The sequence below is a fragment of the Balaenoptera borealis genome (genome assembly GCF_965194805.1).
Source record: "Balaenoptera borealis genome assembly, chromosome: 1".
Classification (NCBI taxonomy): domain Eukaryota; kingdom Metazoa; phylum Chordata; class Mammalia; order Artiodactyla; family Balaenopteridae; genus Balaenoptera; species Balaenoptera borealis.
In genome coordinates, this window is record NC_138860.1 from 160,455,566 (window position 1) to 160,471,165 (window position 15,600).

Here is a 15,600-nt window from a genome sequence, read left to right on the forward strand (position 1 = left end):
TTCCTTTGATGATGGAGTAGCATCAGGGAAGGGCTTCCTGGGTTCAAAAGCTCCAGAGTCCCTTCTGCAGGCTGAGCACCCAACTTCCCTCAGTGGGTCCAGAAGGCTCTCCGAAGAGGTCTTTCTGGATTGTGGCTGGCCTCACACTTTACAGTCTCCAGGGCACCCAAGAAGCACCTCATTTCATGGAGGGCGAAGCTGATGCTCAGACAAGAGAAGGGGCTTGTCTGCAGCCACCCAGCTGGAAGCTGAGCCCCAGCCTGCAGCTCCATGTCCCCCTCTTCCCAGCCCAGGAGAACCTCCAGAACCCCAGTCTCAGAGAGCACTCTGGGAGATTCACAGAGCTCTTCTGTGCACTGGGGACTCTTAGTGGCCCTGCTGGAAACCCAGTTTCCCAAACTCATTCGGTAATAGAGTCCTACCTGCTACCAGTGTTTTCCTTGGAACGCACGGCAGGAAACTGAGTTCTACAGCCATCAGCCCAGGAAGCCTTTGCCTTTATCTTCTCCCATTATGCTTGAGAGGCAGCTGCCTGAGCCACGGGGAGCCGGCAAGCCTGGACTGCGGACAGTGGAAGAAGAGTGGACCCAGGAAAAACTTCTCTAGCCTCCTCATTTCCAATTCAATGGGTATCTACTGAGCATGCAATCTGAAGGAGGGGACAGAGGCTAGGGAGGTCACATAAGTGAAGGGCAGGGGGAGTAGAAATAGCACTGACCCTGGGGTCAGACAGACCTGGATTTGAACCCTGACCACTACAGGTCAAGCTCTCCAACTTCTCAGAGGCTGAAGTTGTGTCTGAAAATGGACACACTGACATACCTGGAAAGGTTATAGTGTAAGGATGAAGTGTAAGGATGAAGTGAGAGCAAGAGCGTGACCAGGTTATGTAAAAAGCTGGCCAGTAATAATTATGATGACCACTGATGGAGCTCTTCCTCATTTAATCATTACACAGCCATGGTACCGTGATTATACCCATTTTACAGGTGAGGAAACTGGGGCTCAAAGAAGGAGGAAAGGCACATGCAATGAGAGGCAGGCCTGACACCAGAATCAGAGCTCTTAGCCATTAGCCTGCCCTCGGAGACACAAGATAAGGCCTAGCCAAAAGTGGCTATAGATGAGAATAATGTGGGTGTTCAAAGGTGGGTTAGAGCTCATGTCTTGGATGGAGTTGGGAAGGCTTCCTGGGGGAGGCAACATTTGTGATGGGCCTTGAGGATGGGCAGAATAAATCAAGTAAGATTGGAAGGAGGAGAGGAGGCCCCACCTTGCACAGAGGCAGGGAGGCAAGAAAGTGTGCAGCGTATCCAGGGAGTGACAAGCCCAGTGGGCTGGTAGGCCAAAGCCATGGATACCCAGGTCAGCACTGGTGGGAGAAGGAAGGCAAGATACCTCCAAGTCAGATCCCAAGCAGACCTGATGCCAGGGTGGGCATTTGGGCTTAACAAGATGCTTCACCCTGATGCCAGGTCCTGGCTGCAGAAGCCTGGTTTTCATAGGAAGGCAGCACTGATCCAAATCTCAACACACCTCAGGTCTGGTGTGGTGCCATGTGGTGTGCCAAAGCAAACATGGGTGAGTGGAGCAAGCCAGGCTGGCCTCCGGTGCTTGGAGGGACTGTGTAACCCAGGACAGAGTAAGGGCCACTCATGGTGCATCTGGCCCATGGCGTGAAGATGGCACAATTTCTACTAACATCCCCCCAACACAGTCACGCACACACCACTCCTTTCCAGGAGTGCGTCCGCACCAAGAGGCCCCACACGCCCTGCAGCCCGGGGTGAGGAAGGGAGGGCAGAGGCTGGCCAAGAGAACCCCCCGCTCCAGGCAACGGGCCCAGCCTTCCGTGGGTTCTGCCACAAAGCCTCCCAGCAGCTGGAAGATAGGATTTTTCTACTTAGATGCCTCTGATGGATGTGGCCTCTGACACTCAGGAAGATTAAACAGTGGTGTGCCCTCGGTCACACGGTTGGTGAGCAACGAAACCAGAGCCCAGACTGGCCGCCCCTGCCCTGCGCTACTTCTGGCCTGACACAGTGCTGGGCACTTGTCCACGGGGGGCAGGGGGGAGATTGGAGCCTGAGTCACAGGGCTTTGGAGCTGGCAGCCAGACCCACCGAACCTCAGAGATTCCAGGGTGGGCTGGCCCCTGACTCACCCCCATACCCTGAGCCGGCCCCAGGCAGCGGCTTCAGCTCCTGGCCGCCCTCCTGCCTGCCAGAGCCCAGCTGTGCCCCTCCTGGGTCGTTCATGGCTCAGGATTCCCAAGAGCTGGGCGGGCAGGCCGAGGCCTTTAGGCAAGGAGGTATCCCAGGCCCGTCTCTGCTCAGGAATGTCAGCCTAGAATCACAGCGGGAACCCCAGGCCTTGCCAGCCTGATGATAGAGGCACTAGGCACTTATATTTAGCTAACATTTTAATGAAGAACAAAATACTGTATTTCTGCGTGGACCAGCCTCCTGGTGGCTCACCCCTTCCCAGAGGGAAGACAGCCTCCTGGTGGGGCACTGGGTGTGCCCTGGAAAATATGGGTTCCAGGCAATGGGGTGGGTGTGACTCTGAAAAACTATTAGCTGCATGTCTTGGCTGGTGGTGGTGGATGGAGGAGAAGACTGGGGTTCCAGCCCCTCCAAGTGCAGGGGCTAGGCCTCACAGAGAAGAGTCCAGGCATTCTGGGTTCCCAGGATCCAGGTCTGGTAGGGTGACCTCTGGCAGGCTGTTCCTCCTCCCTGGACCTCAGTTTCCTCGCCCAGGTATAGGCCAAAGGCCTTTCCCTCTCTGGCTGCCTGTCTTTTTCTCTTAAAGATTATGTCAAGTCTTCATCCTTAGAGCATTTTGAAGATGGTATCAGGCAGAAAAAGGGACCTAAATCTTCTTCATCAGAAGGGGTGTCTCTGCAAGAGCAGAGTTTGTCTGGTGAGATAAAGTCATCTTGTACATTCACTCCAGCATTGGGCACAGACCATGTGCCCAAGCCTTTGTGCTAGGCCCTGGGGTGGGGATTCCAGAGAAGACTATGTCTCAGTGAGCTCATCGGCTCAGTGAGGTGACACCTCTCCCCAGGAAAGAACCAGATGTTTCCAGGACAAGTTTAACACACCATTCAAAGCTCTTTGACCTTTCTAATTTCTCTAACCACATCTGTCATGAAGGAAGATGGATGCGTGGGAGATTGGTTGTGTAGATGTATGGATGGAAGGATGGCTAAAAGGTTAGATAATGGATAAACGGATGGATCAGTACAAGGAAGGATGGGTGGAAGGATGGGTGGGTGGGTGGGTGAATGGATGGATGGGTGGGTAGGTGAATAGATGGGAGGATCATTGGATATGTGTGATATAGGCTGTTGGTCCCATAGCAGACGAGTATAAGGGGAAAAGTTCTAGCCCTGCCTCTTGTTCATTGTGTGACCTTAAGTCACTTCTTTATCTGTAAAGTGAGAATCTTATCTGGAAAGACCTCATCTGTCAAGTGAGAGCCATGAGCCCAGCCTGCCTCCCAGTTCTGTTTTGCGTATCCGGTGAAATAGGTGGAGACTGCCCACGCCTACCTAGCGGCTGTGACCAGGCCTCGGCCACTGGCCTCTCAGGCATAGGCAACGTGCTGTGTTTTAGCTGTGGGAGTGATGCACCCCTCACCCGCCATGGATGCAGGCCTGTTCCTGGGTTTCCCACTTCCCCAGGCTGCACAGGGCGCTCTGCCGGGTTAGGAGAAAAGAGGTGACCTCTGGAGAAGAGTTGCTGCCAGAGGGCTCCTCATGGGCCGTATTTTTAAAGGAATAGTTGATGTGTCCTGTTTGTCATTAATCTAAGTGTAAACAGAATAGGGTCCGCGAGGGAAGCACACAGGCCTGAGGGTTAGGGCTTTGGACTTACACAGTGTTGGCTCTGCCACTTCCTAGCTGTCTGACATTGGGCAAGGCATGAGCCTCAGGTTCCTCATTTATAAAATAGGAACTAATTATAGTACCCACCCCTCAGGTATGTTATGACAATTAATGGAGATAAATGTATGTAAATCGCCTAACACAGAGCCTGGAATATATATATTTTTTTACATCTTTATTGGAGTACAATTGCTTTCCATTGTTGTGTTAGTTTCTGCCTTACAACAAAGTGAATCAGCTATACGTATACATAAATCCCCATGTTTCCTCCCTCTTGCATCTCCTTCCCACCCTCCTTATCCCACCCCTCTAGGTGGTCACAGAGCACCGAGCTGATCTCCCTGTGCTATGTGCAGAGCCTGGAATATATTAAACGCTCACGAAATGCACACGTACCCCAGTGGGGAATTGGGCCCTTAGCACTTTGGAGGTAACTCCAAAACTTCAAGTGCAAAGATTTCCATCCTGGATGCTGAGTCCCTGGGTTGGTTTTCTTATTTCAGGAAGTCCAGCAGGACTCACATGCCTCTTGACAAGGGAGCCCTTACTGAACAGTGTCTGTTTTTAGCTGAAATTCCAGCAGTTCCATGGGCCTCGCTGACCCTGTTCTGATTACCCTTAGATTAATAACAGACAGGGCACATGAATTATTCCTTTAAAAGCAGTTTATGTGGGACCTATAAATCTTTCCAATGGGCTGAGCTGGAGGGAGGAGGAGAATTAGGAAGGGGGTGTCCTCTGAGGGAAGAGGCAGAGACCAGGGGACCTGGCCCCGCAGGGCCAAGGCCACGCTTGCAGGGACCCAGCATGGGGATGATGCTGTGGGTGGTGGCAGGCCCTGCTGGCTCAGGGTGAGCTCTGGCTGATGGCAGGAGGCCCAGACCACCCACCGGAAAGACGCCCTGAGGCTGAGTGGCCCCAGGCTTAAGTGGGGGCAGTCCTGACCCGCAGCCATGGGGACATAGCTTGGGGACAGGTCATGATGGGAATGTCTTACTTCCCTCAGTCCCCAAATCCCCAACTCAGGTTGGCTCTGGAGCCAAACCCTCCCCAGCCCCCTATTCCCTGTAGGCTCCAGACAGCTCCCCCTGGCCAGCCCCATCTGCCCCGCTGCTCTCTCTGCTAAGCTGCCTGCACGGTATGTGCCTGCAGCTGAGACTCTGTGTCCCTTCTGCTGGGGCTGCAGACAGAACTTCCTGAAACCTGGTGGGACCAGGTGGCAACAGGAGAGTGACTGGTTTTCCAGAAGGTGAGAGAGCGAAGGGTTCCAAGCTGGGAGCAAGAGCGATAGTGATGCAGTTACAGAGTCTGCAGGGCTTGCATTTGGGGAGCTGGAAACTCAGGGCAGGTTGATTCTGCCTGTTGTAAGCTGTCAGAGCTGAGAACGCCCCCCCCCCCCCATGGTCAATGGGAAGGGAGGAAAGCTGTCCAGGGAAGCCAGGGAATGGACAGGACTTGCCCAAGCCCACACAGCATGAATAGCAAAGCTGGGGCCGCTCCTGCAACACCAGGCACCTGCTCCAGCCCTTTCCTGCCCTGTTGGACATCACCACAAGGACGTTTAATCCTCACTCCTGTGCATCCTCCGTCCCACTCAGCTGGACAGCTATTCGATGGGACCAAATTTACTACGAGTGCAGGGGTGATCGAGGGAACTTTGGGGTCCACAGGAAGGTAGCCTAGACCCGTCCCAGTGCCCCAGCCTTCCTGAGATCCCAGTGGGATCCTTCTCGACAGTCCTTCTCAAAGGGACCCAGGGTCTTGGGCTCAGCTTGGACCCCTGGGAGCTTCACTGCTGTGCAGGAAAGGGTGGGGCTGGATTAGTAGCCGAGAGAACATGTCCAGCCCATCACTGTCTTGAGCAAGTTGCTCCTCCTCTTGGACCTCAGTTATCTCATCTGCCAAATGGGAGTGAAGAGCAGAGACGATTTCTAGAGGGCAGTTCCTAGCACGGTGTCTCACCCAGAAATACACCTCTTCTGCCAGCCTGCCCTCCCCACAAATCTCTCCTTCTTAGATTAGGCTGGTGCCAAGCATAAATGGAGCAAATTATTTTGTGTGCAAAACAATTCCCTCCAACTTGTGACAGGGTGACCTTCCGTGAACCCCTGCCCCTCCACCTGCAGACTTTATCAGCCCAGGCAGGTAGCGGGGCCAGGTGAGGGTTGAGGCAGTGCTGCAGAGCAGTTGGCTGGGGCAGTTGGAAGGAGCCAGAGCAATGGGATTGGGGGGTCCGTGCAGCCACACCAGCCAGGAGGCATAGAGGTGACTGTCGCGGCCCAGGCCAAGAGATGTAGGGGGATGGGTCTGGCTATTTTTAACTCAGCTTAATTTTCTCTACCTGGAAACCAACTCTTGCCAGTGGGGTAACGTTGTTCCCGGAATTCTTTCACCCCATAAGACCTGGGCTCGCTCAGGTTCCCAGGTCTGGTCTCTCCATGTCACAGGAAACCTGCTTTCCCGGCTGGAGCTGAGGGCAGGGAAAGAGGGAAACTGGAGTCGGGCACAGCTTCCTGAGCTGACCCTGTGTTGCCGGGTGGTGGCCCCTGCCCCGTCGTCATCCTCCTTTCACACCAGAGAAGGATCCTGTCTCCTGGTCCGTTTAATTCTTCTATTATGTTTCCCAGACTCAGAGCCTCTGGTTGCCTATTGTCCTGAGCAGCCACTTTGCATTTGTGTAAAGATTAGACACGTTAGAACCTTCGCTCTCACTCCGATGGTCTTTTCTCTTTTACTTTCTCAAATCCAAGATCTTTCTTTCTCGCTACACTCTGCTTCCTTGTCCTCTCTCTCTCCCTACCTGTCTTTATCAGCCTCCCTGTTTATTTTCTTCCCCTCCCTGACCCCCTCCTTCTCCCCTCTGACCTGCTTTTCCTCTGTCTTCTCTTCACGGTTCAGTAGTTCGAATCCTCTTTTCCCCCCGACCCCAAGCCTAACCTCCCTTAATTCCGTATTTATATTCCCTTGGAGACTCATAGAAATGACTGAGAGCATTGCTCACCTCATTCCAGAAATACTCTTCTAAATTCTTAGAGAGGCACCAGGCAGGGTAGGGCATGAGCACTGGGAGGGGAGTCACTGTGGTTTACTGGAGAAACCAAGACCCAAGTTCCGATCCGGTCTCTGCGTCCACCAGCTGTATGACCTTGGCCGGGCTGGGCTCTTGTCAGAGTCTCCATTTTCTCCCGGGCAGCAGTGGAGCTGGTACCCAGATGAGAACAGCTGTGTCCCAGGGCTGTGAAGGAGAGGGGTTTGTAGTGCCCTGAGCACACAGTAGGTGCTCAGAAATGTTTGTTTCTGCTTCCACTGCAGCCTGAGCCAGCCTAGGGGAAGGAAGTTTCTCCCTTCTTTGTTCCGTTCTGCCCTGCTCTACCAGGATCGCATACATACGTGTGTACACACACACACACACCCTGGGAAGAAATAAAACTGCCTGTTTTTTCATGGTCATCTATTTCTCCCTTCCTAAATGTCTAATGGTAAAAGACCAGCTGAACACAGGAACTAAAACTTGGGCAGCCTGGGTTCCTGAATTTCCACAGTTCAAATCCAGGTCTTTATTCATTCATTCCCCCCTCCCTCGGAGAGCACTCACTCAGAGGTTCTTACTGTGTGGTAGGCAGGCTCCAGGCCCAGCTGTCTCTGGAGTTCTGGACCTCGAGATCATTGAGAAGATAAGCCCAATGTCATGAGTCAGGCATAAGAGCACGGGTTCTGGGAGTTCCGAGAAATGAGAGGGCCTTTCCTCTTGTGCCTGAAGACAAGGTCCCTGAGAAGGGTGGATTCTGAGCCGGCAGAGGGGCAGGAGCAGAACACTGGCCCCCAGGGAGGCCCTCCACCACTTTGCCTTTTTTGCAGAAAGACACAGAGGTGAGCCAAGACATCCTGTCATGTCCGAGATGGGACGCCTTCTAAGGGGCACTTGGTGTGTGTGCCCACCAGCCATCTCTCTGGAAAGGGCTCTGAAGGCCCCTTCTTAGTATCAAGGGAGTCTATGAGCCCAACAGGTTAAGCACCCACCATTTTGGCTTTGTTTTGCAAACAAGGTAACTGAGGCCCAGGAGAGATGTCCTTGGCAGTGGTTGCTCAACTGAATAGGTTCTGGAGGGGACCAGAATTCCTGTTCCCAGGCCCCGGGGGGTGGGGCTGGGGGCTGGGGAACAAGGGAAGAAGGGCGCTTCCTGGGGGAGGGGGGAGGAAGCAACTCCACGCTGGTCGGAGGTCAGGGGTGAGCTGTGTCCCTCACTGGGGAAAACAGGCCCAGAGAGGGCTCTGACTCGCCCAAGGCCATACAGCCTTGAGCAGATCTTTTACCTCTCACACCACCAAAGGGACACCCACCACCTGGTTGGCAGTAGGCGGGCAGGAAAGCAGGGTCTCCTCCAAGGAAAGGGAGGTTTTGCTCATGGGACCTCTCACTCCAAACTCTCAGCTCCGGGCAAGACCTGTGGAGCAGCCTCGGAGAGTGAGGGAGGGGGCTCAGGACACTTGGGGGATTATCTGAGGAGGTCCAGTGGGACTGGGAGGGGTCCCTGGGGGCAGCAGGGGAGCCTCAGGACTCCGGGAGGTGCTCCAGGCTCAGAGGGAGGAGCAGGGGCCTTCCCTCCCCCTCTTTCCTCCCCCGTCCCGTTCCCCACACCGCGGGGGCTGGGGCGGGCCAGGCGCCCTGGGAGGAGGCGGTGCCCCTGGCTCCCGGCCCACCGGTGCAGCGGGGCAGGGCGGGCGGACGGGCAGGGGCGGGGCCGCGCCTGGGGTTATAAGTGGCAGCCAGGGCACCGGGGGCAATGAGCTATCGGCTCAGCTTGGCAGCAGGACGCTGGCAACAGGCGCACTCCCTGCTCCGGTCCAGCCTGCCCGCTCCGCCACCACCGTGGTCGCCATGCCCACTGCCTGGCGCTCCGTCGTTCTAGCCCTGCTCGTGGCCCTGCACGAAGGTGAGCCCCCTGGCCTCGGCTGCAGCCGCCTCTGGGTTTGCTTGTGTGTCTCCCCCTGGGGCTGCTGTGCCCTCCAAGCCAGCTGAGGGCACACAGGGGCAGGAGCCCCGCAGCACGGTGGCTGCATGGGGCTGTGCAATTAGAGGTGATGCAGTCCCAGGGCAGCCACTAGCCGTTCCCACCCAGAGCCGCTGGGGCTTCCCCGGGCTGTCCCGGAGCTCCTGAGCAGTGAGAATGCCAACTTCCTCAATTATGCAAGAGGAGGAGCCCGGCGGGTCCCCCATCCCAGCTGTGCCAGGCGCCCTGACCCACCTCTCCACCTCTCTCTCCCTCCTGTGCATGCAGGCAAGAGCCAGGCCGCTGCCCCCCACGCCCCAGAGCAGCCAGCGCCCTTGCCCCGTGCCCGAGGCTCCCACCTGCGACCTCGCCGTTGCTCCTGCAGCTCCTGGCTCGACAAGGAGTGCGTCTACTTTTGCCACCTGGACATCATCTGGGTGAACACTCCCGGGTGAGCTTCCCTGGGGATCCAAGTGGGGCTGCAGGGGGCAGGGGTAGGGGGTGCTGACATGCCGGGGAACCTCTGGCACACTACAGCTCTCCCCCGGGTATCGGGCTAATATCGATAGCAAGCAGCTATTGCTTCAACTCCTACGTGGGGGCTGCCTGAGCAATATAGAGGGCTGTCTCATGAGAATCCTCACAATAGCCTCGTAAGAAAGTATTGGCTCCATTTTCCAGATCAGGGTACTGAGGCTCAGAGAGGTTAAGTGCCTCTCCCAAGATCACACAGGGAGGAGTAAGTGGTAGGCGGAGGCTCCATCCTAGGTCTGCGGATGCCAGAGCTCACAGCGGCTCTGCCATGCTGCCTCTGCATAATGTTCCAAGAATAATACGATCAATGACAGCACCCACGTCTTGACTGCACCAGTCCCTACGCCAAGCACTGCTTGTGCGTTATCATCTCATGAGCCGCCCTCCACCCCCGTCCTCCCCATGAGGCAGGTACTGCTGTTGTCGCCAAATGACAGATGAGAAACCTGCTCTGTGTCACCTGGCAGAGCCAGGGTGCGGGCCCAGGGCTGTCTGTTCTGTCTGCACCCGCACTGCCTCCGGGCCACTGCATACTTCAAGTTGAAGTTTCTCTGTGTTTGTGTTTTTTTTCCCTTCCCCAAATTACAAAAGACAAGAGAAGCCCAGCACGTAAGCGTGTGTGGAGCTAATCCGCATCCAAACACTGCCTTAGGGCGGGAACCCTGCCAGTCCCTGCGTGCTGGGTCTACCTGGAGTCTTTACAGCTCCAATCACATCGTCTAAAATTAGCACTGGCACCCAAGGTGCTGGTCCAACCGGCCACAGGGCCCCTGTCCTGCCCCTGGCCCTCCTTGGCCAGACTGAATCTGAACTCGATCTCAGCTGATCACACACACACACACACACACACACACACACACACACACACACACCATTTTTAAGTCAAAATTCTAAGAAACAACTTTGCTGTATAGTAGAAACTAACACAACATTGTGAAGCAACTATACTCCAATAAAACTTTTAAAAAAACAACAACAGTAAAACAGACTCTAAGAAACATTTGTCACCCTTCCAGGCAAGTGGTGACCAGGTGGGGGCAGCTTAGCTGTGAGCCTGTGTGTTTACTTCTGTGAGATGGCATTTCCTCCCCGCCTCCAGGACAAGCTGAGGGTCTTCTCTGAGAACAGGGGGACCAGCTGCTTCCATCAGCTCATGTTCCTGTCCGGGAGGGCGGCGAGGGGCAGGAAGGACAGCTTCCACGCCCTCCTCCCCATGCTGAGGGTCCTACTGAGCAGGACCGGGGGAGTTGAGGGGGAGCAAAGGCCCAGAGAGGGGAAGGGTCTTGCCCTGGGCCACCTGGCACTGAAGGAGGAGCCCGAGGTGGGACTCCTTGAGGTCAGGAGCTGGTTACTTTTGCTGCCACCCTGGTGGCATGGGTGGCCACCTCAGTGTGCAGTGTGGACAGTCTCAGCTTGCCAGTGGTCCTGGTTTATCTAATCCTCTCTCTCAATTTCTCTCTCTCTCTCTCTGTCTCTCTCCACCCTACACCACTACCTTGCTGGCTGCCCGCCCACAGACAGACAGCTCCTTACGGCCTGGGAAACCCGCCAAGACGCCAACGCCGCTCTCTGCCAAGGCGCTGTGAATGCTACAGCACCAGGGACTCTGCCTGTGCCACCTTCTGCCATCTAAGGCCCTGGTAAGTGGGCACCCAGCCTGCAGGGCCCAGGGGTGGCTGCTGGCCTGGATCTGCCCTGGAGGGCAGGGTGTCTGGGAGGCCAGCAGAGGAGCAGAGTGGCGAAATGGGGGCGGGAGGAGCAGGGTCCTAGGGGCCCGGAGGCTGCCCTGGGTTGTTGGGCAGCATACCTTCCTGCGGGGAAGCAGTTGCCCCTGAGTCCCACCCCCCTCACTGCCCAGCTCTGGGGGCTTCTGAGAGCATTACGTCCCTACTCCTGGGCAGGGGGGATTCTCCCTAGGTGACAGCTGAGGCAGCTCAGGCCCAGAGAGGGGACAGGACTTGTGCTGTCAGGCCACACAGCTAGTCAGATGGAGAGCTGGGCCTTCAGCCTTGTCCACTGGGTTTTGGGTTCGGATCTGAGGCTCAGGGAACTTCGGAGCTTTCTCGGTTGAGAAGTAACATTAGGAGTTGGGAGGCCATGGCACCATCCCAGAGTTGTCACAGAGCTGCTGGGAGAGCCTTTGCCAAGTCTCTGAACCCTCTGGGCCTCAGTTTTCCCGTCTATAAAAGGGATGGAGACTTCCTTCCTTCCCTCCTCCACTTGGAGCATTTGGGAAAGTAGAAACTGACTTCACGATCCCTAGCCTCCTGTTCCCATGACAGTTTACGAGAAACTCCTCCCCTGAGACTCCAGCTGTGGCTCCACCCCTGCCTCAGTTTCCCTTGCAAAGGGCCCAGCTCAGCTGCAGGTGGCTGGATTCTGGGAAAGCCGGCCACCCAGCTGCCTCTTTCTGAGGCTAAGAACACATTCCTGGTAGCTCAGTTTTCCTCAGTCGCCACACCACCTGGGAAAGGAAGGATGCCAGGTGCACAGCGTAGAAATGGATCTGCTCCTGAGGGCGGGTTGGGGGGTGGCGGCTGGGCCAGGCCTGCAGCCAGGCGGCCTCGGGGCCCTGGACAGCCCCTCACTTGGGCCCTAATGCTGTTCGTTTAGGACTGAAGCTGTGGCAGTCCCAGGCAGCGGGTCCTCTGCAGACGTGTTCCAGGCTGGCAAGACATGGGCCACAGCAGGAGAGCTCCTCCAGCAGCTGAGGTGAGGGGCACCTGCACTGATTGAGCGTCTTCTGTATGCCTTGCACATTTCCCAATAGAAGCTCAGAGAGGTGAAGGTGTTTGCCCAAGGTCACACAGCAAGCGGTCATCTGGCTAACTCCAGAGCCTGTGCTCTTAACCACTATGCTCTTTGTTACCACCAGACCTGGAAGTGGACTTTTATAGAGGGTTCGAGGGCTTGTGACTGTGGAAGGTCCACAGGTGTTCATTCAGCCTGTGTCTGAATCAAGCATCTCCCACATGCTGGGGTCCAGAGGGGCCAACTACCCGGCCTGCTCCCTCTCTGTGTCCCAGACTGGATTGCCTCCCTGGCGGCCTCAGCATGGCTCAGCTCAAGGCTTGGCACCCAGGAGGTGCCCATGAACGTTTGTCCAACCAAACTGACTTGAGAACAGAAACCCCACAGCCGGGCTTCCCTGGTGGTGCAGTGGTTAAGAATCCGCCTGCCAATGCAGGGGACACAGGTTCGAGCCCTGGTCCGGGAAGATCCCACGTGCTGTGGAGCAACTAAGCCCGTGCGCCACAACTACTAAGCCTGTGCTCTAGAGCCCACGAGCCACAACTACTGAGCCCACGAGCCACGACTACTGAGCCCACATGCCACAACTACTGAAGCCCGCGGGCCTAGAGCCTGTGCTCCGCAACAAGAGAAGCCACAGCAATGAGAAGCCCGCGCACCACAACAAAGAGTAGCCCTGCTCGCCGCAACTAGAGAAAGCCCGCGCACAACAATGAAGACCCAACGCAGCCAAAAAGAAAAAAAGAAAAAAAAAAGAAAGAAACCCCACAGCAACCATGCAGCACAGTGGCTAAAGGGGCAGCTTCTGAGCCAGAACTTCCTGACTTGAACCCCAGCCCTACCACAAACAAGCTTTGTGACCTTGGTCTTATCACTTAACTTCTCTGTGCTTCCAATTCCTGTCTGTGAGGCGGGGACAACAGTGCATCCACCTCATGGGCTTGTTGTAGGTTAGACAAGTTGACACACATGAAGACACTCAAACAAGGCCTGGCCTGAGGGAGCTCTGGAGGCCTTTGCCATCCCCACCTCTGTCCCTGAGGGCTCCTCGGGTCTGGCCATTGCCGGGGTGCAGCCTGGCCCCTCGGGGGCTCCCATTTCTGTGGGGAGGCAGAAACATAGGAGAAAAGGCAGGATGGTGGGATAGGTAGGACACAGCATATACTTAGGAACTGTCTTAGGATGAAAAAGTTCAAGATAGGACTTTGCAAGTGTTTGGCACTTCGTCATCAGCAAAGAGTTTGCTTTGCCAACCTGTACTCAGCCTCACACAAGTTGAGGCCTGATTTTATTTTACAGACCAAGAAAGGGGCTCAGGGAAGTTGAGACCCTTGCCCAAGTTCCCATAGCTGGGAACCAAAGCCAACCTCCTAGCTCCCAGTCTAGAATGCCTTGAGCCAGGATGAGGCCACTTGGATGACACCAGAGTCCCCACCAGGGTCTCAGCCAAGTTCAAAGGGCAGCTAGGACCCGTACATGTCTGGGTTGGACCACCTTGAGCTGGACCTGGAGGAATGGGAATTTTAGGAGGTGGAGTCTAGGTGAGCGGAAGGTAAACAGCCTGGAAGGAGCGGCGCGGACAGAGCTGTGGAAGCGGGAAGGCGGTCGGGGGGATCCGCTGGGCTGCTCTTAGCCATCCAGTCACTCTGGTGGCACTTGATGTTGGACATCAGTTCTGCCAAAGCTCCCTGTGGGCAGAGCAGCTTCTAACCTGGTCTGGCCTCTCCTTGACGTTCAGACCTTGTTTTCAGGGTCCGCTGTGGCCACCCGCTGACCCCATGGCTGTGAGTAAGGGATCCGTCCCCTATGGCCGCTGCCTCTCACAGGGAACTCTCAAGTGATCTATATTTCCTGAGATGCTTAATTGACCTCTCTCGATTCCAGGGACATTTCTGCAGCCCAGATCCGCTTTGCTAGGCAACAGCAGAAGGCAACAAGGGAGCCCAGGTCTACCCACTCCAGGTGGAGGAAGAGATAGCTCTGGAAGCTGGAGGAACTCTGGGAAGAAAGCCTGTGCGGAGCCGGGAGGAGAGGGGCATCCTAGGGCTGGGAGACCCTCCGCCTGTTTCCTGGGCCAGGAAACCCACCTGCTGGAGTTGGCACAAGCTCTGGCCTCCTCGCCCTGTGGAGGGGGCCTCCCTCAAGGCAGCTCCATGCCCTCCCACTGCCCAGGAAAGCCATCAGCCCCCAGGCTGCAGCCTGGACCCCCATGCTGGCTCTGGCCCGACAGCCCTGCTGAAAGGAACGGCGTGGGGAGTGCGCTAACCTGGGGGCCACATTCCAAGAAGTGTCCTGTCTAGTGGCTGCAAACCAGGAATGATGTGCGGTGGTGGACGTTCACAACTAAGCCAGCTGTAGAGGCTGGATGGGTCTATCCAGGACTGAAGTCCCAGTTGCGCCCCGTCTGTCCCCTCCAGCTCTCCCTCCCCAGAGTCCTTGTACCCTCATACCCGGGGACACTCCTGATGAGAAGGGCCTGGTCTGATTCACCTGTCTGTATATAACTTATTTGCTCTGAGAACTTTGAAAATTGTGATTATTTATTTTAATGTATTTTTTAGACTCTCAATTATTTACCTGCGAACTTGTGTTTGTAATAAACAATGAAAGGGTACTCTAGTATCTTGTCTTGGCTGAGGAGGGGGTGGGAGGCATCTCTCAGGAAGGGGCTGCTTGGAAGTGAAGGGAACACAGGAAGGGGAAGAAAAGAGCCTGGGACAGGTGGCTGAAGCCCTGAGTTCCACGCCCCTGTGCCCTGGCTGGGCATCTCTGGTTGCTAACCCACCCTCTCTGGACTTTTGTCTGTCATGTGCCTGGACAGCCATTTGCAGTTTTTTTTTTTTTAAGTTTATTTTATATTGGGGTATAGTTGATTAACAATGTTATGCTAGTTTCAGGTGTACAGCAAAGTGATTCAGTTATACATATACATGTATTTAGTCTTTTCAAATTCTTTTCCCATTTAGGTTATTACAGACTATTGAGCAGAGTTCCCTGTGCTATACAGTAGGTCCTTGTTGGTTATCTATTTTAAATATAGTGGTGTGTATATGTCAATCCCAAACTCCCAATTTATCCATTCCCCCCACCTTTCCCCTTTGGTAATCATAAGTTTATTTTCTAAGACTGTGAATCTGTTTCTGTTTTGTAAATAAGTTCATTTGTATCATTATTTTTAGAGTCCACATATAAGTGATATGATATGATATTTGTCTTTCTCTGACTTACTTCCCTTAGTATGATAATCTCCAGGTCCATCCATGTTGCTACAAATGGCATTATTTCATTCTTTTTAATCAGCCATTTGCAACTTTGACATCCAGGGTTCCAGGACCTATGTTTCCATCAGGCCAGTAAGCGATGGCCAGACCTTTCCCAAAAACAAGTTTGGAAGGAGTCAAGACTATGAGGGTGACAGGACCCACTTCTGCT

General features: G+C 55.0%; 1 protein-coding gene across 1 annotated transcript; it reads left to right on the forward strand.

The window, feature by feature from the left end:
• Positions 1–8,563: 8,563 nt before the first annotated feature.
• EDN2 (endothelin 2) lies at positions 8,564–15,374 on the forward strand. Its single transcript, XM_082389609.1, has 5 exons — positions 8,564–8,826; positions 9,172–9,334; positions 10,935–11,057; positions 12,031–12,129; positions 14,053–15,374. Exons 1-5 carry the CDS (start codon positions 8,772–8,774, stop codon positions 14,144–14,146), a joined length of 534 nt encoding a protein of 177 aa, XP_082245735.1. The 5' UTR covers positions 8,564–8,771; the 3' UTR covers positions 14,147–15,374.
• Positions 15,375–15,600: the final 226 nt, after the last annotated feature.